The sequence below is a fragment of the Castor canadensis genome, chromosome 15, assembly GCF_047511655.1.
Source record: "Castor canadensis chromosome 15, mCasCan1.hap1v2, whole genome shotgun sequence".
NCBI classification, from domain to species: Eukaryota; Metazoa; Chordata; class Mammalia; order Rodentia; family Castoridae; genus Castor; species Castor canadensis.
In genome coordinates, this window is record NC_133400.1 from 99,348,792 (window position 1) to 99,372,574 (window position 23,783).

At 45.2% G+C, this 23,783-nt stretch overlaps 1 protein-coding gene across 8 annotated transcripts in view; it reads left to right on the forward strand.

Annotated features, from left to right (window-relative positions):
• The window catches only part of Tarbp1 (tRNA guanosine 2 -O-methyltransferase TARBP1), a 49,453-nt gene that overhangs the window by 15,621 nt on the left and 10,049 nt on the right, over nt 1-23,783 (forward strand). For 7 of the 8 annotated variants that reach the window (XR_012442212.1, XR_012442211.1, XM_074056842.1 and 4 more), the window contains 15 exons: nt 617-706; nt 4,744-4,882; nt 6,827-6,926; nt 8,066-8,238; nt 9,733-9,830; nt 12,010-12,171; nt 13,304-13,491; nt 14,304-14,565; nt 14,676-14,864; nt 16,445-16,635; nt 16,786-16,857; nt 18,249-18,369; nt 20,228-20,338; nt 21,137-21,286; nt 23,594-23,680. Coding sequence is in view for 6 of the 8 variants with exons in the window: in XM_074056842.1 (XP_073912943.1) it covers nt 617-706; nt 4,744-4,882; nt 6,827-6,926; nt 8,066-8,238; nt 9,733-9,830; nt 12,010-12,171; nt 13,304-13,491; nt 14,304-14,565; nt 14,676-14,864; nt 16,445-16,635; nt 16,786-16,857; nt 18,249-18,369; nt 20,228-20,338; nt 21,137-21,286; nt 23,594-23,680 (2,133 nt within the window). In the remaining 2 variants the exon portion in view is untranslated. The remainder of the gene's footprint in view (nt 1-616; nt 707-4,743; nt 4,883-6,826; nt 6,927-8,065; nt 8,239-9,732; nt 9,831-12,009; nt 12,172-13,303; nt 13,492-14,303; nt 14,566-14,675; nt 14,865-16,444; nt 16,636-16,785; nt 16,858-18,248; nt 18,370-20,227; nt 20,339-21,136; nt 21,287-23,593; nt 23,681-23,783) is intronic. The other variant, XM_020173369.2, reaches the window with a different exon arrangement.

Here is a 23,783-nt window from a genome sequence, read left to right on the forward strand (position 1 = left end):
TACCCTTCAGGGGATGAGATACCGTGGTGGTTTTCTTTAGTCAGGTCATTTTTGTTACTTTGGAAAGAATCGCTTTTTGTGTGGCGGTGCATACCTGTAATCCCAGTGCCTGGGATGTTGAGGCAGGAGGATTTTGAATTCAAGGCTTGTCTGGGCTACTTCATGAAACCGACTCTGTTTCAAAAACAAACAAAAGACACTTTTTGATTGGAAGTAATTTCTTTTTATAGAATAGTATATTTCAACAAAAAAGATTATCTTTTCTCAAAGATAGTACCTCAATTTTAAAGAAAATATATTTTTAAAACAATCTTTGACTTTATATAATGGAAGACGGAGGCCTCATGATGGATGTGTTCCCTTTAAAGGTGGGCTCACGTTTTCTTTTGAAAATGCAGTTGGCTTTGGGTTTAACTAGTGATACCCTGCTTCAGGTCAGTTGCTTGCTTATACAGTGATCGTATTTTATTTAGTTAACATTTTTCGGCTGTTCTGTGTTTGAGACAGGGTCTCGCTGTGTAACCCCGCTGGCCTTGTACTTGCGAGCCTCCTGCCTCAGACCCTCCCCTCACTTACAAGTTTTAAACAGAGTACTTTTCTTCAACGCCCCAACTAGGAGAAAGTGTCGCTCTGTGATGTCTCAACTTTTCTCATGTCCCTGAGACAAGAGGAGTCCTTAGGACGGGGAACCATATTGTGGACAGAGGTGAGCTGGAAAACAAGGTCTCCCAAAGCTTTATAAAAAGTCATTTTCTAGTTGTGCTCCTTGCTGTGTATGTAAAGTGTAACAGTTGCCTTGCTCCACCAGAAGCGCTTTTGGCACATGGCATATCTGCTCTGGTTGGCCTTGACTCGTGCTGCTGAGCTGAGAGAGGAGTGGGTGCTAGGGGCAGGACTCTGTTTCGGATGAGGTGTGTTAGGAGGAGGGACTGTCTTAGCCCCAAAGGCAGTTCATCAACAAACCTGTCCCTTTTCTGTCACTTGAAGGCACTGTCCTTCACCTAGCTGCAGGCCTGACGGTTTTTGTTTTTGTGTTTTTTATTCGTACACGTTGGTTGTTCAGAGTAAGTTTCATCGTGACATTTCTATCTGTGCGTACAATGTGCTTGGATCATGTTCAGTTACCCTTCCGATCCACCTCCACCTCCCTTTCCCCTCCTCCTTCCTTGGTCTTGGTGTCTCCCTTTTATCTTCATGCCCTCCTCCCTTGTCCTCCCCCAGATTGCAAAAAATGAGAGAAAGCACGCAGCCTGGTCTTTGTGGGACTGGCGTATTTCATGGTGGTCTCCGGATCGATCGCTTCTAGCAAGCAGCATCAGTTTCATTCTTCTTCGTGTCTGAGTTAAACTCCACTGTGTGCATATGCTCCCATTTTCTGATCATTTGTTGGTGGGCACCTAGGCTGCCTCTGTAATTTGGCTGTTGTGAACAGTGCTGCGATGGGTGTGCAGGTGTCTGTCCTAAGCTGACTTTGACTTTTTTCAGTGTATTTTTTTTTTGAGGGAGTGGTATTGGGGCTTGAACTCAGGGCTCTGTGTTTGCTAGGCAAGAGCCCGACCACTTGAGCCACTCTGTCAGCCTAGAAGTGGAGCATATGGAAGTTCTAGTCTTAATTTTTTGAGGATGCTCCGTATTGATTTCCACAGTGGCTGGACTTGTTTACATTCCCATCAGCAGTGTTTGAGAGTTCCCCGTGTCCCCAAACCCTCACCAGCATTTGCTGTTTGTTTTCTTGATGACAGCCCCTCTGAGTGGGATGAGATGGAGTCTCCATGTCGTTTTGATTTGCATTTCCATTTTTTCATGTATTTATTGGCCATTTAAAAAGTGTCTGTTTAGTTCATTTGCCTGTGTATTGATCGGGTTATTCTTTAGTTTTTTTTAGTTCTTTGTATAGAAGAACTAAATGGATGAATGTCTGGTAAAGACTTTTCTTTCACCTGTAGGTCGTCTCTTTACTCTGTTGATTGTTCCTTTTGCTGTGCAGAAGCTTTTTAATTTACTGTAATCACATTTGTCAGTATTTGCTCTAAATTTTCTGAACTGCTGACATTTTAGTCAGAAAGTCATTGCCTGTACCTGTATCTTCCAGTGTTCCTAGTGTGTTTTCCTAGTTTCAGAGTTTCAGCTCTTACGTTAAGGTTTCTGATCATTTCTGAGTTGATTATTGTACAGAGTGAAAGACAGGGATCTATTTCAGCCTCCTACATGTGAATGTCTAGCTTTGCCAGCACCACTTGTTAAAGCAATTCTTTTTTCAGTGGGTGTTTTTGGCACCCACATCAGCAATCAGTGGCTGTACCTGTGTGGGCTGATTTCGGGGTCTTGTGTTCATTGGTCTGTGTGTCTGTTGTTCCTGTTTTTGTTGCTGTAATGGGGTTTGAAGCCAGATACCGTGATACGTCAGCATTGCTCTTTTTGCTCTGGATTGTTCTCGCTCTTTGAACTGATTTCCATCTCTGTAAAGAATGTCATTGGAATTTTGATGGGGATCGAGTTGAATTTATACATCACTCTTGGTAACACCTGTGATCATTTTGACACTCTCTGCTCACCACCTGCTAGTGTCTTCAGTTTCTTTCTTTGTGCTTCACAGTTTGCATCGTAGAGGTCTTACTGTACATCTTTGTTAAAGGTATTGGTCTTTAACATCTCTGGTTAAGTTTATGCCTGGGTTTTTCTTTTGTTGAGGCTATTGTGAATGGAATTGCTTTTCTGATTTCTTTCTCAGCTTATTGGTCTTTGGTATATAGAAAAGCTTCTGTTTTTCATGTTGATTTTGTATCCTGATATTTTCTGAAAGTATCAGATCTGAGAGTTTTCAGGTGAAGTCTTTAGGGTTTTTTCAGTATAGGAACATATTTACAAATGAGGATAGTTTAATTTCTTCCTTTACTATTTTTATTCTTTCTTTTTTTTTTTTTTCAGTACTGGGGCTTGAACTCAGGGCCTACACTTCAAACCACTCCATCAGCCCTTTTTTGTGAAGCGTTTTTCAAGATAGGTCTCACAAACTATTTGCACGGGTTGGCTTTGACCCTTGATCCTCCTGATCTCTGCCTCCTGTGTAGCTAGGATTACAGGTGTGATCCTTAGTCTGCATTTCATTTAACTTCAGCTCTGATCTTTATTATTCTCAACTTGCTGCCTTTTTTCCTGAGTCATCATGACCCCTGGTGGTTATTCGCTGTCTTTGTCCTTGACCTCTCCAGCCTCCTCGAGGTCTCTCTCCTGGTCTTTCGTAGCTCCTTGGGGATCTGTTTAACAAGGAAAAAACATCAGTTGTGTCTGAGCCTGGGCAGTCTGTGAAGAGGCTTATTTGACTTACAGTTGTGGTGGCTGGAGAATCCCAATAGCATGGCTGTAGCCTCCTGCAGAGGCCCTGGCATGGTGGAGAATCGGAAAAGGTACTGGTCCGGTGCAGAAGGGCCAATGCTGTTGGATATTCTTGCTGCATGAGAACCACTCACTCCTGAGACCAGCTCTATCTCTTTGGAGGATAGACCCCACCACCCGTCCACTTCTCACCAGGCTCCAGCCCTTAAAGGCTTAAAGGTCCCACCACCACACTGGGGATCCAGCTTGCCTGCCACTCATGAGCCTTTGGGATCCACATTCACACATAGCCAAAGCGTGGCACGGGTTCATGTGTATCTTGGTGTAGATTTGACTTGTTTTGTGATATTGCTCTGCAAACATCTGGTTGTTTTTCCTCTTTATGTGCAGTTTTGGGTGACCTTAATGGATGCAGAAAATATTTTTTAAAAATTCTTTTTACCAAGATTCATTTCATAATTATTTCCTTCGTATTTAAATTCATTTATTGAATTGCACATTCAGAGAGAAGGTGTGAAAAGGAAATTGTGAACATGTTTAATTCACATTTAGATTCATATTTAAATTCACAGTTATATCTGTTCAGTGATTAATTATGAAATTCTGTGACTTTTGTTTTTGCCAGTCTCCTAAAATAAATAATGGAGAAGTACTAGCATTTCTGTTTAAGAATAATGTATAAATATGTATGTATTTGTATATATTTTGTTTGTTGGTTGGTTTTTGGTCCTGGGGCTTGAACTCAGGGCCTACACCTTGGGCCACTCCACCAGTCCTATTTTTTTTTTGTGGGTTTTTTTGAGATAGGGTCTTAAGAACGATTTCCCCGGGCTGGCTTTGAACTTTGATCCTCCTGATCTCTGCGTCCTGAGTAACTGGGATTACAGGCATGAGCCATGGCGCCAGGCAGTGTTTTTTAATATGCACATATGATAGAAAGTAAACTTGTGAGAAGAGCAGGAAAATTAATTCCAACGTATTTAAATTCCACTTGCTCTCAAGAATAAAAGTTCTTGTTTTATATAGAAAGCTGTAAAGAATTTTAAGGTAATTTGTCTTATATAAGGTGTGATTTTGTTAGAGAGTTCTTCAGAACACCTTATGAAAATGCATTTTACATCAGGTACTTCAGAACATTCAGCAAAATAATAAGCTATTTATTGTCACACTGAGTTCCACAGACAGTAGAGACCAAAAAGAAGTGTATATGTCTATACAGTCGTTGCGCCCCATAGCCACGTTTCAGTCTACTATGGTCTCATAAGATTTTAGTGGACTGTTGTATTTATAATGTTTTAATTAAATTTGGTTTATTGTAGAGGAAAGAAGATTGGCTTAGGGAAATTAGAAACCCTTTGTTCAGTTAGGTTTTTAAAATAAGTGATCCATAACTATTTTCTTTTCTAGCTCTGTGACTGGTTGCGGGTTAATGAAAGGTATTTTAGGCAGTCCTCCATTGGCGGCTCCGATGGACTCTGTGAGACATCTTTAAATGCTTACGTGAAGAGCCTCGTTCATGAGTGTGTTCAGTCCCCTGCTTGGGAAAGTAAGTTTCAAAGAACTTTTCACTGGTTTTTCATATTGAGATTTCGGGCTAAGCAAATGTGTGTTGACTTACGGAGTTCAAACTTGTATTTCAGTCAAATAATGTAAGTAACAGTGAAAACACTGCCTCCAACTGTACTTCATCTGTTCTGAGTCTTGAGATGTTAACTGTCTCAGATGTTTTATGGAGCTGTTAGGTCTCCAGAGTGCGAACTGGATGCATATAAGTTTACTTACTAATTTATTCTTTCGTTTTCTTTTCTTTCCTTTTCTGTTCTCTTTTCTTATTTGGTGCTGAGGTTTGAACTCGGTCTCCAGCTTGTTAACAAGTGCTCTACCATTTGAGCCTCACCCACAGTCCTTTAGTTGTTTTCCAGATAGGGTCTGGGGTAGCAGGATTACAGGCCTGAGCCCATTACTGATGTGTCCTGTAGTGCAAATGTGTGAAAGTAAATGGTTCATCTTTGTTTTCAGAGCATTACATTTAGAGCGAACCGAGTATAAGAAATAATTTTAGAGAAAAAACTTGGAAGAATGTTTTTGTTCAGTTTTTTCTTTTCATTACATACTTTGTGAAGACCTTCTTTTTTTAAAAAATGTGGTACTAGGAATGGAACCCAGGGCTTCTTGCATGCTAGGCAAGTACTCCCCTGACCTACATCCTAGGCTCCAAAGACCAGTTTTGTAAAGACCCCTTACGTGGAAGACATAAAGGGAAGAAGTCTTAGCAGTTCATTCATTAGTATTCTTTCTGCATTTCTGATGCTGCTTCAGTGAATTCAACGTGTCTTAAATTCCTCACTTTGTCTCACACCAGGTCATCTTCATCTACTGATTCCTCTGACCATGGAGGAGGTCTTCAATGATGACATACATAGTCATCCCTTTAAGATGCCTGGCTTTACCTTCTGGGAAAATCTCTCTTGTGCTTTATTCTTAATCGTCTAGTGAATTTCCTGTGCTGTTACTTGTAAGATTCTCTTGTTAGGCCTGTGAAAGTAAATAACCTTTTACCGCACTCCAATAAGTAGGTCCAGCAGTTCTCAGGACACCCAGTGCTGGTGTCTTCATCCCCCCGTCCTCGTCCTCCTTCTGGTCACAATCCTGGGGGCTCTCGGCTGACATCTGGAAGCCTCTGGCCTGCTGGCCTTGCTCTACTCTGCTTCTCCCACGGTTTCTTTTCACATTGTTCTTCGGGACATCTTTTCGAAGTTTCAGTCTTACAGAAATCCCCTCTGCTTCTCTAAGTGCATTCACCCTCAGTGGCTTCCTGTTGGTTTAGGCCAGAGAGAAAAGTCCTCTAGTGGCCTGCCAAGTGTCCCTGTCTCTCCCCCACCCGTGTCTGTCACCTCACTTAGGTGCACAAGGGCATCCTCCTCTGTTTCCTGGAGTGGGCAATGTCTCTCCTGCTGGGGAACCCGACAGGCTCTTTCTTCTGTTAGGAAGTCCTTGTCTCCATTCACTGAACTCATTCCTTCTCATCCCAGATTCATTTCCTCAGGGAACTTCCTTCTGCTCCTCATTCCAGGACCCGTCCTCCTAGCCTGCATCCAGGAGCTCTGTACCTCTCCTGATGGCTTTGCTGAGACTGCAGTTTTGTGTTCATTTGCTTGTGGTTTGATCAGCGCTTTTCTCTTGTACTGTACCCTAACTTCTTTGAGCACAGGACCAAGTGTCTGCCCAATCCAGGCCAGTGCAGGGCAGACACACAGGTTTGTTTTTATTTAAATAATGAGCAGTGTTGTACCTCAGCTATGTTTCTCTAATAATTTAATATTGATAAGGAGTAGTCACCTAGTTGGCGTTTTGTTTTGTTTTGGGTGATACTGAGGTTTGAACTCAGTGTCTTTCTACTTGAGCCATACCCCTTGCTGGTTTGTTTTTAAAGTGTCATCCTTGAAGGATTTTGTTAATGCTTTGTAAACGTCAACTTTTGTTCTTCAAGCAGGAGAAAGCTGCTCTATGCCTGACGGGTCGGAAGCCAGGCTTACAGCCCTGATGGTGTTGCTGGCTGTGGATGTGGAAGGAAGGAAGGCCCAACACAGGCAAGTGGTTCTTTAATTGGAAAGAAAAGCTAACCAGAGTTATGACGTGCATTCAGACTTTTCGGTGGTTGGCACAGAGTTGCCATATAACATTAAAGGACAGCACTCACACATTGGTAATATCCTAAACAGTGTTTAAAAATTAGCTGAGTAAATAGGAATAGCATTTATTAGTCTTCTCATGGTGCCAAATTAAATGTTAAATTTAACAATTTAATTTTAAATTAGAGAAGGATGCAATAATCACTGACTTTGTACCAGTATTAGAAGAATGAATTATAAGTTACAAGATTAGGTAAGGATGTTTATTGGATTTAACTCCTTATACATGCATAATTTTAAAAATGGTAATAAAGATAAAGCAACCTGCTGAGCTCAGTGGCTCACACCTGTACTTCAGCTGCTTGGGAGACAGATGGGAGGTTCCAGTCAAGGCCAGCCCAAGCGAAACAAAGTTAGCAGCACCCTCTCTCCAAGGGCATGCTGAGTGTGGTGGCCGTGTGTCACCCTAGCTGTGTGAGACGCAGGAGTGAATCACAGCCCAAGGCCAGCCCTGGGCAAAAACCATGAGATTCTATCTGAAAACCAGCCAGGAGTGTGTGTGAAGCGGCGAGGCCCTGAGTTTAAAGGGCCAGTACCGAGGCCGGGGGAGAGAACGTGAATGGATGAGCAGCCTTATTACGTGTTTATTCTATTTGCACGGCACGTAGTTCACCCAGTTGACCTCAGATCTCTTTTCTGGACAATGTCTTAGTATAAAGTTGGTCATAAGAGTCGTACATCTTCAGGATTTTTTTTGTGTCTTGTTTAATGTGTCATTTCCGTGACTCACTTAGGCTCGCTCTGTTTTGCTCTTCTGTGTCATGAAGCTGGGCCTCAGCAGTTTGACTTGCACATAAACAGGGCATAGGCTTCATTTCCCCCAGAGATTCTTTCTTGACTGTCTTCTCCAGCGAGTCACTGCTCACGAGAGAGCCCAGACAAAAGATCAGTCCCCACAGGTGCTGGGTGTTTTGCTCACTGAAGAGTAACTTTGTCTGATGGCTGCACCGCACTCAGCACTGTGGTTCACAGGTCATGGACGAGGATACTTCCTTCAGCTTTTGAGATGGTCGATGTGGCTTGTCTTTATTGTCCAGTGAAAAGCAGAGGACACAGAATGTGCTGAGGATATTCTTAGATCCCCTGCTGGATGCACTTGGGAAGCTTGGCACAAACGCCTACATGCCCCTGCTGAGGACGGACAGATGCCTCCAGCTGCTGGTGAGGCTGCTCCATACCTGCGGGCCTAGAGGGTCCAGGACCCAGGACGGTGAGGACGTGGGGTCTGTGTGAGTGTCCTGCTCAGGACATTACTGATACTCAGAGTGAGAGGAAGTTCCCGGCGGTGCTGTGGCGCTGGGAGAGATGATCTAGGGTTCTATGTGCATTGATTGCTGTTGACTTTTCCAGTGATTTCATTTGCTGCTGCTGCTGCTGCTTTTTTATTTATGCTTGTTTATTGATTTCCAGACCATTGAAAACAACCACTTTGCCATGTTTGTGAAGCAGGGCCCATTTCTGACTGTTGCCATGCTGGGTGCTGGCATATGTTCAAGTGTGAGAAAGGCAGTAATTTTGTATTTATTTTAACTGTGCTCATCTCTGAGTACTGTTAAAGTTGAAAATGCTTCATACAGACAGTGTAGTGGTGGAGATGGAAGCCTTACTTGTGCTTTTCTCCCCTTAAACTAAGATACATGTAAAACAGCAGCAGAAGACGCTTTGCGCTGACGGGACTCTCAGCTCCAGGCCGTTCTTATTCAGTTGCATAACTGAACCTTTGAACCTTTGGCCAACACCTCCCGCCCCATGGGTTATTTCTTCATTGTGTTGATTGCTTCCTTCGCTGTGTGATCTCTGCATTGCTGAGCTGATAGGTGTGTGCCATTCCGCCCAGCTATTGGTTGAATGAGATGGGGTCCTGAAACACCAGACTGGCCTTGAACCACCATCCTCTACCACCTGGGCTGCCAGGATTACAGGCATGAGCCTCCAGCACCTGGCTTATTGAAGCATTTTTGTAAAAGCTGCTTTTAAGTCCTTGTCACATTATCCTGACACAGCTTTACCCACATGAGCTGGGATTCTCCTGAGTCCTCATGTGCACACAATTTTGCATCTGCTCTACTGTTTGGAACGTTGTGCCATGACACCATGGGTCCTGCTCCGGTCTCGAGGAGAGTGTCAATGTTTCTGTTCCCCTCCTGTTCCGACCGAGCTTCTGTGGGCACCGGTTGCACAGTCTGTGGGCATTTGAATCCCCTGCAGTGCTCTTTGGAACCATGTCCCATGTGCAGGTCTATCGGTTTAGATCCCGTCTGTGCTATGCTGCCTGGCACATGCACATGACAGTCACCCAGGACTCTGCTCCGTACTCAGCCTCTGACCGGCACGCAGGGGCCCAGGCTGCTGCCACCGTCCTGACTCCTGCCTGTGGTTCTAGTCTGTAAGACACGCAGAAGGGGAGTCAGTGAGAGCGCTGCCATCCACTGCTCGTCACCTTCCTGGGTCCTCAGATGCCTCGTGTCCATGCTCCACCATTGTGGTCAGGGAGCGGGGCGGGTCCCTGTCCCTTCCTGTCCAGAGCTGGGCCCTTCCTGACTTTTCAGCTTAGCTTCAGAGTGGCTCTGTAGGAACGAGTTGCTCTTCTGGAATTCATTCTCTATAACTGGTTCACCGTAGCGCAGTTGTATCAGAATCTCTGATGTATTTTGCACCAGAGAGGCTGCTTCTGTCGTTTTAGTGAAATGTTTTCTCCCTACAGATGAGGTGTCTGCTCTTCTCCAGGACTTTGTCATGACTGCCTCAGAGAGCATGGCTCAGTTCATCCTCCGGAGACTCGCCATGAATGAGCTGCAGAGTGTAAGTCTACGCGGGGCCGGCAGCTTTCTTCATCTTCTCACCAGCCTGTCTTGCATTCTACTCTGGCAGTCAGTCACGGTATTACACGGAAAAGGAAAAGGACCTAACGTGAAGGTGTCTTTAGAACAGCGTTAAGAAGCAGAAATGGCATGGACTTTGGAGTCCCTGGACTCGCATTCTGTCCGTGTTGTTAACTGTGACCTGGGAAAGTTATGTCACTCTTCTGGGCCTCAGTTTCCTTGTCTGCAAAGTGGGGGTCCACATTCCAGGGCTTGGAAACAGCATATTTGAAGTGCTTTGCACATTCAGTGCATTTCTGGGTTTCATACCCATGCGATCTGTTCGGCAGGCTGGGGACCCAGGCTGTCCTTCTTAGGGTAGTTAGGGGTGAGACTGACCTGGGGATGTATCTGTTGTTTCTGGCCTCCATGCCACCGTTTGTTCTTTCCAGGGCATCTGAAAAGAATTAATGAAGTTCCCCCCTCTAGAATACTTTGAAAATACCAGCGTTTATAGAAATGTCTATTAATTTTGTTTGTTTGAATGCTTGGATTGTCAGGAATGTGAGAAAATACACCTACCTAAAGAATGTCTTTTTTGAAAGCCCAATTAAGAACGTAACTATGGTAGCTTGAGCAGGTGTAAAAGTGTAAGAGGACTGGTTTTACACTGAAGGACTTGAGGATTTATGGTAGGAAGGCAAGGAGGTGCAGAGGAGACACCTTTGGAGTGGGGAGTGTTTCTCTTTAGCTCCTTTAAGTCTTTTTTTGGGGCAGCATTGGGGCTTGAACTCAGGAGCTGATGTGTCAGCAGTCCTGCTCTGATCTCACTTTTATCAACCCTGTGACAGCAAGCGCTCTTCTGAAGTAGTTGCTGACTCCTTTGTCATAAACCTAGAGGACTTATCCCTACCCTGTATTGTCCTGATTCCTCGGCCTCAGGGGACACTATTGACCAGCCTCCCCTGAATTACTTCTGTAATTCCTCCCCGACATCCCCTTGGCTCTGTCATCAGTTCCATCTCTCCTTGGGATGTCCACTCTCTGCTGTCTGACCTTGGAACCCGGGGCTCTTAAAAGCTTGATGCTGGCCCCTTCTTTCCTCACCCCTTCTTTCCTCACCCCCTCTTCTTTCCCAGTGACTCCTTCACTGTCCTGGCTTCAGTTACTCCAGGAGGCTGTCACTCACCTCCACCCTCTGCTCTTCTGAGCCATTTGTTAACTCAAGTTGAGATTCTCATACAAACCCTGTTAAAAATGGAGCCGCTGTCATCATTCCTGCTTCTCCATGTTCCTTCCTAGGGTTGTTGCACCTTCTAGCTAGTTTCGCGAGCCAAAACATAGGGATGCCTCTTGGCTCCTCATCCTTCACTCTCACCTGGTGTTCAGTCTGTCACCGTGTGCTTCGGTTGTTACCTTCTGTCCACTGTGACCTGGCACTTGGCAGAGTGCCTGGCATGGAGTGATGGCTCAGCATAGCCAGATTAGGTAAATGCATTACTTTCTGTGTGTCTCAGGAGGCCTCCTATGGGGTAGCAATAATCTGTTGGTCATGTAACCAGAAGGCCAGTCATTGTACTTCTCTCACTTCGATCTTTCAAAAACCCTGTGATATATATCACTATCTCCATTTTATGGGTGAAGAATCTGAGGCCAAAAGAGATTAAGTAATTTGCCCTAGGTCACAAATTTAGTGAATGGTAGGGTGGTATTGAACCTGGTTCTCTTTGGATTTATGAGTCAGTAAGACCTGTGTTGAATCTCCCCCCCAGCATACCTGTTTGCCCCGAGATGTGGGCAGATTGTTTAACCTCCCTAGAACTTAGTTTTCTTACTTTGAAAGCTGGACGGTAACCTTCCTATGAGGACGTAAACAAGGGAGTGGTGATGGCTCAGATGCTGTCGTTACTCTTCGTGATGTTCCAGCGCTGGGTGTGGGAGCTGATGGAGCGTAGCTTCTGTGCCAAGGTCTCCTGCGAAGGGCAGAGAACAGAGGGTCCACTGACTAGGAAATGTGTTGTGACTGTGCTGCGAGCCGAGGAGGGTGTCCTGAGGCCTGCATGGGAGACGGAGGGCATGACTCTCCCATCAGGGTCTTGTTTTAGCACTTTTAAATAAACTGTTTCCTTTCCTGCCTGAACTTGTCGTTGTGACCTGACATGTCCTGGCGTTTGTCTCAGATTGCAGATCTGGATCGCTGTCAGTTGTACCTGATGGTGTTCACTGAGCTCACAAATCTGCATGTGAAGATGGGCTGGAAAAGGGGGAACCCCATTTGCAGAGTTATTTCTCCTTTGCAAAACACATCCATTCAGCATCTTCAGGAGTCAGACAATGGGCAGGTAATCCTCTTGGACCCACATGTGCATTTATGTTGACTGAGACGTACAGGGAACACATTTGTTTGGTATGCGATATTTTGAAATCCTAAAAAAGCACTTGCTGACATGTAATTGTTAGAGCAGTCCCCGTAGGTTGTGGCACTGAGAGAGTAGGCTTGGGACACCTATGACAGTATTAAGCAGTCTCAAAATCACAGACAGAGGCTTGTCCTAGGTCTTCCACGCACATTCGCCCAGTATGGGACCTTTCGTCAGCCTGACGTCAGAGCCCTCCACGCTCAGCCTCCTGCCTCAGTTTCCAGCCTAATCACCCGCTGCCCTTCCTGTTCCCACATGCACTATGCTGCACCCTCCAGGTGACCTGTGGAGGTTCTGTCACAGCACCTGTCTGTCATCCCTCCTCAGGGAGGTGTCCTTCCAGAGTGCTCCCGCCTGCAGGCACCTTGTGGGTGTGGGACCTGTGCTCTCTTGCAGGTGCACCGCCTCCTCACGCTCTGTGTCATCTCCATTTCCGTGTTACTTCCATCTTTCCCGTTTGAGGGCTTCATGTATTACATGTGTTCTCCACTAGATTTTAGCGCCTGCAGGCGTTTCTTAAAGGGAACACTGTAGGGCATGGTAGTGAAGTATGCAGGCTTCCGAGCCGGACTCCTGGGTTTGGATCCTGGCTTCTTCCTTGTGAACTGTGTGCCTTTGTATTTCTCCCTGTTCCCCGTTATTTCACCTGCAAGGTGGGGTGTATTGGGGTGATGCAGGATTGAAGCCAGTGCGTATATGTTGAATATGTCACGTGAAGTCCTCGGTGTTAGCTATTTTCATTTAGTGCATGGTAACCATTTAATATAGTTGAATTGCACTGTGGTCTAACTTAGTCTGGGCTACTAATAAAAACAGTTTGGTGGCTTAAATAATATAATTTGTAGAGTGGTTTCTCAAGAACTGTCCTAAAAGGAAATTGTAGAGAAGACTGGTTAATATTTCAACACCATTGGGATTTGAAAAAGGAGAGAGGAAAGTGCAAGTGTAATAACTCTTGGTGTCACAATTATAAGTGAGGTTTCACGGGCTGGCAGCTCAGGTCCCCACAGGCTGAGACTTGCTGTTAGGTGAAAGGTTGCTCTGTGTCCTTCAGGAGCTGACGCTTGGTGATCAGGTCCAGAGAGTGGTCAGCATGGCCACCCTGGCTGCGGTGTGTGAGGCCATTGACCAGCAGCCTGTGTTGCAGCCGGATTCTCTCGATGCTGGGCCTGTGGACAGGTTTCTCTCTGCATTTCCGTTTAATCAGATGCTGCAGAAGCCCCGCTGCCAGGAGCACAGCAGGTGCGTTCATCCCCACAGGGGAGGTAGGCGACAGGCATCTTTGCTGTCAAGGGTTGGAACACCTGTGGGGGGGTCGTCTTTTTTTTTTTTTTTTTTTTTTGCCATTGCGGTGGTTGGTGATCCCCCATGGACTGATGGAGTGTAGAAAATGAGGCTTCATTTAAATGAGAGGATGTTACACATTTTTCATCTCTTGTCAGAAACCTGCTTTTTCTGCACTGGTTTTCAGTGACTCATTTAAGGTTGTGACAGCACCTACTTCACAGTAGTTAGAAAATGGAGGTTTATGAGATTACCTTCTGTTATGGTAGAGAGAATATTTGATAGTGACAGTTTCTATCTGTTGTCACTTTTCTGTTTGCTGTAATGAAACACCTGAGACTGGGTAGTTTATAAAGAAGAGGGGTTTGTTTTGGCTTACAGTTCTGGAGGGTGGAAAGTCCAAGGGCAAGGCGCCAGCATCTGCTGGGCTCCTGGTGAGGGCCTTGTGCTGCCTGACTTCCTGGTGGGGAAGTCATATTGATGGGAGAGCAAGGGACAGCCTCGCTCAGCCCACCTCGGTCAGTCTCTCCAGAGGAAGCACTCACTCATGAGGCAAGAAGAGCATTAATTAATCCTTCCATGAGGTCTCCTCCCAGGACTCGGTACCTCCCCCACCCCTGCCCAGCACTGCCCAGCACTGTCCCCACATGGGGTCTGCTGGGGACAGACCCACACAGTCAAACCACAGCATCTCCCTTCTTTAGAAGGCTGTGTGCTGCATGTGACAGAAGGGGAGACAGATTTCAGAGCAACTTTCTTCTTCACTTCAGAGTTTTTGAAGAATCGTCATCTTCCCAAGGATGGGGGAAGATCGTTGCACAGTATATCCACAGCCAGTGGGTCTGCCTCTCCTTCCTGCTGAGAAGATACCACACCCTCATCCCCGCCCCCGAAAGTGGCGCTCTGGAGCCCTACCTCCCCGCTGTCCAGATGCCGGGGCACACCCTGCAGTCAGCACTGGATGCCCTGGCCATCCTCCCTGCTGACCGGGTCCTGCCTGTGTTCCGCTGCATGAAGGTGCTGGTTCCCAAGGTGAGGCGCAGGGAGGCGGGAATGGGGAGGGGAGGGGTGCGGACGGCATGGAGTGGCACCTGAGTCTCCGAGGTTAAGTGACAAGTGTGCATCTCTTCCTTTCCTGCCAGCTCCTGACCTCCTCTGAGTCACTCTGCACAGAGTCTTTTGACATGGCTTGGAAAATCACGTCTTCTTTGAGCAACACTCAGTTGACGTTCTGGCCTAACTTTAAAGCTTTCGTTCAGTTTGTTTTCGATAACAAAGTTCTTACCATTGCTGCAAAAGTCAAGGGCCAGGCATATTTGAAAATAAAAGAGGTAATTTCATTTTCCTTTTCGAAAATGACCTGTGGTATGGGAAGAAGGAGGACTACGCTTGTAGGTAGGGGTTAGGTTTGCTTTTATTGTTGTGAACTCAGGGCCTTGTGCTTGCTAATCAGGTGCTCTCCCTCCATGGAGCCATGCCCCAGTGATTTTTTTTGCTTTAGTTATTTTCCAGAAAGGGCCTCATGTTTTTTTCTGGGACCCACCTTTGCTATGGTCCTCCTACCTGTGGCCTTCTGTGTAGCTGGGATTATAACATCAGTACTACTATACCCAACTTACTTATCAAGATGGGGTGTTCCAATCTGCACATCCTGAGTAGCTGGGATTACAGCCATGAGCCATTGCACCTGACCAGGTTTTTCACTCAGTCAGCACATATTCTTGAACCCTCAACTGTCATGAGTAAGAACCAGAAAATCTAGTGACTGCAGAAGATGCACTGGGTAGGAGCCCGACTCATGCCTGCTCGCCAGGTTTTTTTTAGTTCAGACAACGTCTAAAGTCACGAGTTAGTTGGCAACCTAAGAACTGAGAACTCTGCATGAAAACCAGGATTTCCCCTCTCTGGGAAAGTTAGTGATTTCCCAAGGATAGTGGGGCCTGGGATCGAGCGGGGCTATCACCCTCTGCCATGTCTCTGCCACAGCTGGTCTGGCTTCCACCAGAGTCTGAGAGCCCCATCTGCCTCTACATTTATTCTGGGCTTTTTAGTTTTCCTTATGTAGAGAAAGTATTAATGGCAGCTTTCTTGTTCTGGAGTTGGTCAGTCCTCCACACCTGCGGGTTGCCCATCCATAGATGGGAATGCTAGGGAAGAAACCTGCATCTGTATGGAGTATGTGCAGGTTTTCCTTGTCATTGCTGTCTGAGCCACGCGGTAACAACTCCTGACATGGAGTTTACACTAGATTAGGTTAGACCGAAAGTGTGTGGGGGGAGTGAAAGTGCAAAGGTTACCTACATGCAAATTCTGTGCCTTTCTATGAGGGCTTGAGCATCTGACCCCACCCCCACCACAGAGCCACACATCCCGACCAACGCAAGAAACACAAAGCCCAGTTCTGTACCCTCAGCCTGTGCTGCCCCAGGTGCCTCGGGACCGTGTTCCTTATCTGCCCCGGGTGTCCAGGTGCCTGGGACCATGTGCTCCTCATCTGCCCCGGTGTCCAGACACTGGTTCTTGTCTGTCTTGGGTGCCTACACACTGTGGTCCTTGTACCTCGGGTGCCTGTAGTCTGTGGTCTTGACGCCTTGGGTGAAAGGAGGCCCTGGCAAAATGCAGAGAAAACTGAAATGCCCAGTGAAGTGTTCCTCTTCACTCTTCTGCCGTTCTGAATGCTCATCACTCCCAGCAACACTGTCTTTGTCTTTATTATCAGAAATGAAAAGTGCTTTCTGTGATTGTCAGTCATCTTGCAGTCATTCTAACAGCAGTGAATTTCAGTTTTTAGACTACTCACAGCCTCGTTGAAAGCACCATTTGAAGTTGTTCAAGAAGCAATTTTTAGCAGCACTGATTTTTTTAAATTAGGTTGGTGGGAGGATAACGTGAGTGTTGTATTTCATTCCAGATTATGTACAAAGTAGTTGAAATGTCTGCCATAAAAACAGGGGTCTTCAATATACTGATAAGTCACTGCTGCCGGTCTTGGATAGTGTCTGCTCCCAGCAGACCCCAGCGGTCTTTGTCAGGTGCTCAGGATTACAGCGAGCTTGTCCTGGAGGCCTGTGTGTTTGGACCTGTGTTTCGGCGTGATCAGAGGTAAAACGCTGTTATTTCAACTTGTACTTGGGAAGAATTATGTCTGCTTTGAAAGCCTTCCATGAGAAGAGTTTAAAGTATTAGCTCACTGTGGAGATTTAATTTTCTTCCCATCTAAACTTGCTCTTTTTCAAATTTTTTCATGGAAAGACTTATCCAGGATGTTCAGGCCTTCATAGAAAATCTCGGACACAACTGTGCGGCCAACGTTGTTTTGGAAAAGTAAGTGTGGTCAGTTTCTCGTGTCTCGACATAAATGAGATATTCCAGACTTAATGTCAAATGACAGATACTCTGTATTTGTCAGATTTAATAAATGTTTAGTAGGGATTTCTGTTACAATATAGAGCAAGCCTTCAAAAATACATTAGAAATTATATTCCTTGCTAGTGTATTTTCTTTACACCTTTCACCATTTTCTAAGATTTAATAAACTGTAAAAACATAAATAAGGAATGGCCTTGAGGATAGCCAGCCCCCACTGCCCTTTGGGGGAAGGATGTCCACCAGCACAAACGCTGTATTCCAGGCTTTTAATGGTTGTAAAATAGTCACCATCTTAACAAATCGATACGTAATACACAAAAATAGAATTACTCTTGGAAAAGCCTTGCGTTTTTTGTTCTTTAGCCCTCTGTTGATGCACAGTTGACATGTACAAAGCTATCTGTGGTCAGTGCATTTGGGGCAGGCTGTAAGGATTTGATTTCTGGGAAAAGACTGCTCTTATCTAACCTTTTAGGTGATATTTTTAAAGCTTGACTAATACCTTTTACTCAAGTTTTATTTTTCCACATAGCTTTCACAAATGGGTGTGTTTGTATTTACAAAGGAGATAAAAAGAGTATTGTGTCATTTGCTCTGGTTTTAGAGTTTAGACATCAAAGGATTGTTGTGTGGAGTTATAAGCAAATTGTTTATTATTCTGAGTGCTAGCTGTTTCAACTCATCTGCCAGTGTTCATTAAATTATGCATTATTTTCATTGTTAATTGTCATCTGTTTTCTTGGCTGGTGTAGTGTAGCCATAAAAGTGACATTTTCTAGTGAATGGTTCCCAAATACTGTGATTTCTACTAGTCAAACGCTTTGTTGTGAATTAAAGTAACATTTGCATTGTGACAGTTAAAAGTGAAACATGGAAGTACTGCTTCACAAGCTCAATTTCTCTCTCCATATTTGGATGCTGGACACGCTGGGTGTCCAGAGCACACAGCGCTTCTGGAGAATATGTTTGTGGCACGTGGTAAAGACGAGCTGTTGTGTTTTATGGTGGCATCCTGCCCACAGTGGGCAGAAGTTTCCTTGGTCCTCTCCTGAGCTGGGGGCTGTTCTGTCCTCAGATAAGATGGGATCGACCGGGACCAGTAGTTTTGTCTCCAGAGGCCTCGGTGAATTTGTGCTCGCTCACGCTGTCTGCACGTGCTCTCCTTGTAATGTGGTCATTGATGTCCTCTGCTCTCTGTTCTGAGTTTAAAAGTATTGCCACTAAGTATGGAGCTACTTGATGTTAGACAAGTCTAGGGAAGACATGGTATTTGTGGTATTTTTGAAACTAATAGTTGATTTGTTTTAAAAATGTGCTAACATAGCTTATCATTTTATATTTTTTAGTAGTAAAAGAGAAGACTGTTACGTGAGGATTTGTGCCATCAAATTCTTGTGTTTATTAGATGGTTCGAACATTCCCCACAAGCTGTTTTTGGAAGATCTCACACTCAAGCTGTTGGATAAAGTAACTACCTCTTTTCATTTAAATTACCTTTGTTTTTAAAAAGTCAGAACCCTGCATCTGCTCTGTCTGTCACTAGAACTTGTCTTTCTAGATATTTTTTACCAGGAGAAGACAAGAAGTTGGTGTTCTGTATTTCAGTTCAGTCTTGGCAATAGCTGGCTGGCTTGGGTTTGGGTCCCTGGGCCTCTAACCTTCCCTGTGGTTCTCCATGCCAGTCCAGGCCTGAGATGTGTATAGTGCCACATCCAGGCTCTGTTTTATATAGGAAGTAGGACAAGTAGGGACAGTCCAGGAGGTGGCAAACTGTGAAGACTCGTCCTCAGGATTGGCTTCTGGTATAGGTCTAGGTTGGGTTGGTGATACTTGTGTAAGATTGATGAAAATTCGTTCTTCACTCAGATGAAAATAATCAGTTAGATTTTTTGGGTCTCCTAGATCATTTATAAAGGGACATTATAGTGTCTGGATAATGGGTGTATTAAATCTAAGGAGAAGACAGAAAGGAGCAGAGCCAAGTGCATAACTCCCTTCCCTTTCAGAGGAACTTGAGATGGACGGAGTGCTCACTCTGCGTCTGATCTTGGACACTTGAGTAATCGTAGGAACCACCTGCATCACTGTTCACTGAAGCTTTGTTACATAAAACTGGCCCGGGTTTGAATCCCAGCATCACCAAAAGAAAACCAAAAACAAACAAAACCCTAGGAAGTACTTTGTGCTCTTGAAGGAAGTGTGGAGATTATTCCAGGGGTGCAGGTTGGATGAGGAGGCTTATGAAAATAGGAGAGAATTGATAGGTGAGTAGAGAAAAGAAAGATCTGTCTGAAGGACAGAGGTGGGAAACAAGGACAGAATGGAAGACTGAGCAGAGGGAATTTCAGCACTTTCAGATGAGGGTGCTGACGGGAGGCCTGATGGCGTGGAGGTGCTTCTGAATGCAAGATGGTCAACCCTAGTGATTTCAGCTTTAGTTGTGCTGAAGCTGAGAAATGCAGGAAACCTAAAGTTACATACATCAGAAGAAAATTTCCCAAAAGGAATCCTGATGATCAAGGAGGTTGTGAGCTTTTAATCATTGTCAGGTATCTTTAGCTCTGTATTCGTTTAGCTGAGACGATGATGTTTTACACACACTCAGATACAGAAGGTTAGGGAAGTCGTCAGGGCGAGGAGGGCCACTTGCACATCAGATGACAATGGCCAATGCGTGGCTTTTTCACCTTGTAGCCATTTGAGAACGTCAGCGCTCTTGCGTGCCTTCTTGGCTCAGGAGGCAGAACTTGAAGGGTTATGGTGACAGAAGTCAACCTTGAGGAGCTGAGGTGTGGCTCAGTGGTGGAGCGCTCACCTAGCATGCAGAAGGCCCTGGGGTCAGTCCCCAGACCACAGACAGACAGACAAAACTTTGCAGGAGGCTGAATTTAGGAAGCAGGGACCACACCTGCTCTCTGCTAGTGCAGAAAGGCTTGTTGCTGCCACCTTCTGTTTGGAGGCAGCATTGCACTGTCCACCTGTTGGGTGCCTTCTTCCTCTGGATCAAATTGCAGATAGGTTATTCCACACGGATAGGACAAAGGGAAATAAAATGAGAAGTCCCTCTATTGACGCACTGTAATATGTGTCACTTATCTCACGCTCCTCTCCCCTGTTAAGTGACCCGTATCTCCCAATTCCATGGTTCTTTTATCTAATTAAAAAAAAACTTAAAGCAATCAAATTCAGTGTTTTGAAAAGATATTTAAAAAGGTATCACTCCTTATCTGTCTTATGCTCGTAGCTGCTTTGGGGCAGACAAAAGACCCTGTGCTCAGTTTAAATCTTTGGGAACTTAACACTGATTGCATTCCCATCCCTCTAGGACGAGTTGGTGTCCAAGTCCAGAACTCGGTACTATGAGAACTCTCTACAGCACCGGGTGAAGAACCGGATCTGGCAGACGCTGCTTGTCCTTTTCCCCAGATTTGACCAGGTATGTGGCTATGATACAGCTATTCAGCATAGGGCTTCATATGAATAAACTGTTTTGTAGAAACTTGTACTTTCTTAAAATTGAGATGGGCCTGGGGCCGTGGCTCAAGGGGGAGAATGCCTGCCTAGCAAACATGAGGCCCTGAGTTCAGCCCCAGTACTGCCAAAAGAAAAAAATTGAGAAGGTAGTCTACTTCAGATGTTTACTTCAGTGCATAAAATAGAAGGTATTAAGTCTTTTTCTTACAGAGAGACTGCTAAGACAGTTAGGTATTGTAGAAATACTTCAGATGCTGCTATTGTGGCCTCACCCCATATTTTTTCCTTAAATATTATAACGTAACATTTTCAGTGTTTAAAGTGTCATATGCCCTTTGATTAGAAAATGCAGCTGCTTGCTCCCTCCTTGTCACAGCCCTGTTGTTTGGGGTGTAGGCTTGGACTATCTGTCCTCGGGAAGGCAGGTGATTTGTAGCTCCTGGGACAGAGCCATTGTGCTTTGTGGTGGATCTTCTCACCCCAAGTCTCGGGGAAGTTACTCACCCTCTGTGGTGTTTCCCTTTCCCTATGAAAACAGGGAAACAACCCTTCCTCATGGAACTGATATCCACGTAGTCGTGACGTGCTCAACAAGAACAGTTCAATCACTTTCTCCAGTCTTTGCCTGGAGAGTTCTAGATTCCATGGATCAGTTAAGATAGAACTAAAATGGGGATCTTTTAAAAAATTTAAATTAATGCGTTTTAATTAAAATTAACAGCATATTAACAGTTGAATTCACGAACTTTGTTTTTCTTAGCACTTCTCGAATGGAATTATTGACAAGATTTTTCAGGCTGGCTTCACCAACAATCAAGCTTCCATAAAATATTTTATAGAGTGGGTCATCATTTTGATGCTGCATAAGTTCCCACGGCTTCTTCCCAAGTTCTGGGATTGTTTTTCTTTTGTAAGTAAAGGAGATTTTTTTAAATTGTTTTAAACTGGGAGATGATTTTGACTTGCTAGGAGGTTGACTCCACTTCAGAAGCTGTTTCTGACTCTCAGCTGCCCTAATGTGTTGACAAAATAAATTACATTTGCAAGTTTTGAATTATTTTAGAAGATAAACTCCTGCATGAGTGTATCGTAGTTTTTATTTGAGAGCTATTCTAATTCCAACAAAATAAAGATGGAAAATCCTTTATTGTTGAGAAGTAAAGGAAGCTCAACATGGTGGTGCAACCTCAGCGCAGGGGAGGCTGAGGAAGATGATGAGTTCAGGGCCATCTTGAGCTACATGGTGAGATCTTGCCTCAAAAACCCAGAACACAAGTCAGGTGTGGTAGTGCATACTTATAATCCCAGCTACTCTGCCTCTGGAGGCAGAAACAGGAGGACTGAGAGTTTGAGACCAGCCTGGGCAAAAGTAGTGTAAATAACAAAAGGATGGGGACCATGGCTCAAGTGAGACAGTGCTTGCCTAGGTTCAGCCTCTAGCACTGAAAAAAAAACAGAAAAGAAATGAGAATGGATGCTATTACCATGTCTTTTTTTTAATTTTAGAATTAAAAATGAGGAATTAAATGCATTTCCCATTTTAAAACAACAACAAAAAAAAACCTTTTAGTAGAGAAATTTCAAACATAACCAAAGTAGAGACCACAGAAGGGAGCCCCGTCACCTGACCAAGCACAAGTGTGGACCATCCCACCATGTCCCCTTGTCCCGTCCCCTCCCCTCACCACTCCCATCTCGCCCTCCCCAGCATTTCTCCTATCACAAGAATCGCCTTTCATGCTGGGCACCGGAGGCTCATGCTTGCAGTCCTAGCTACTCAGGAGGCAGAGAGCAGCAGGATCATGGTTCAAAGTCAGCCCAGCAAATAGTTCGTGAGACCCTATCAAAAAAACCCCATCAAGGTGAAGACCCTGAGTTTAAGCCCTAGTTCCACAAAAAGAAAAAAAAGTGTCACCTTTCAGGAGCTGTACTAAGATTAGTGATGGGGCCAGAATGTGGTGCAGGCTTCCTGCGTGTGTGTCCTGGCCCACACCTGCACTGGTCACGCAGACCGTCCCAGTTTTCTGTTGCTGGAACTCTGCACGTCAAGTGGCACAGGAGCTGCGGGTGTCACTGCTTGCGATTCTCTGGGTTGATGGCCCTGGCCAGGTACTTGTGCTTCAGGTGTTGCTGGGCTGGGACTTCAGTGGTGTCTTCACTCCCACATTTGTCCCCTCAGCTGCAGTGGCAAGAACAGCTCTGTGGTTGGCACGGCCCACATGTTGCCATCTCTGTGTGGTGGCTCAGGGTTCACGGAGGGAGAGTGCAGTGCAGGGCCCAGGTACCTGCCATCCAGTCTCTGGCTACAACAGGCTTGAAAGATCTGATTGCCAAGACAAGTCACATGACCAGCTCCTGAGGTGGGAGGGGCCTGCGCAGGGCCTCAGTAGAGGCTCTGTTCCCTAGGAATAATGGAAGCCTCTCTTCATCCCGTTAGCTCTCAGTATACAGTTTCTTCCCAGGGAATGTGCCTCCTCAAGTATTTGAATCCCCTTGTGTTAGTTTCTCATAGTTAGAACTTTAATCTGATTTGATTGTTGCTCCCCAAAACCCCAAGGTTTTCTGTTCCCTGAGAGCAGGATCCATGTCTACTCCTGCCTTCCTAGTTTCCACAGAACCTGTCACATATTAGATGAAGGAATTCATCATCTGACTCACCTCTTGGAGGTTCCCTCATTGGCCCTCCCACCTCAGTGGGAATTGTCCAATTCAAATTGTCCGAGGGGTCTCCCAAATTCCAGTTTGACTCTTGCATACTTTGCATCACAGCTTTCTGAAGTCTGTAACAGGACAGCTCTATTGCTGAGGCCTTCGCTGTCATCCCTATCACGTTGCCTGTCACCTCTTGCAGCCTCTGGCTTATCTTTGCCTTGGTGTCCTGTGTCTGTCTTGTTCGTTTTCACCTGCTCTCTCCTCTGACTGCCTCACTGCGTCTGCTCCTTCCCCAATCCAGTCCTTCCCACACTGTATGCTGGGCCTCTTCTCAAGGGAATGTGCCTGGCTTTCCTGGGCGCTTTAGCATGTGTGCGTAACAGGTGGTTCGGTGCAGTATTTGACCTGCATTTGGCGCCAGTGAACTCCTCTCCTTTCTTGCTTTTGGGTGTCCTGTGCCCCACAGGCCTTGGCTTCCTCAGGGAAGAGTCCAGCAGGGTTCCTTACAAGTGCTGAACTCAGAGTAAGCCTGCAATGAATATTCATTTATCGCATTCTGTTTCAGGGTGAAGAAAGACTGAAAACGAGTGTCTGTACATTTTTATCTGTCTTACCACATTTGGACATCATCATTGAAAATATTCCAGAAAAGGTGAGTTTGAACTCTTTGTAAGAAGAGTTTAAACTTGAGTTTCATAAAAGGCGTTGTATACATTTGTACATACAATTTTAAATGAAGGGTGTTCCTTGTATTT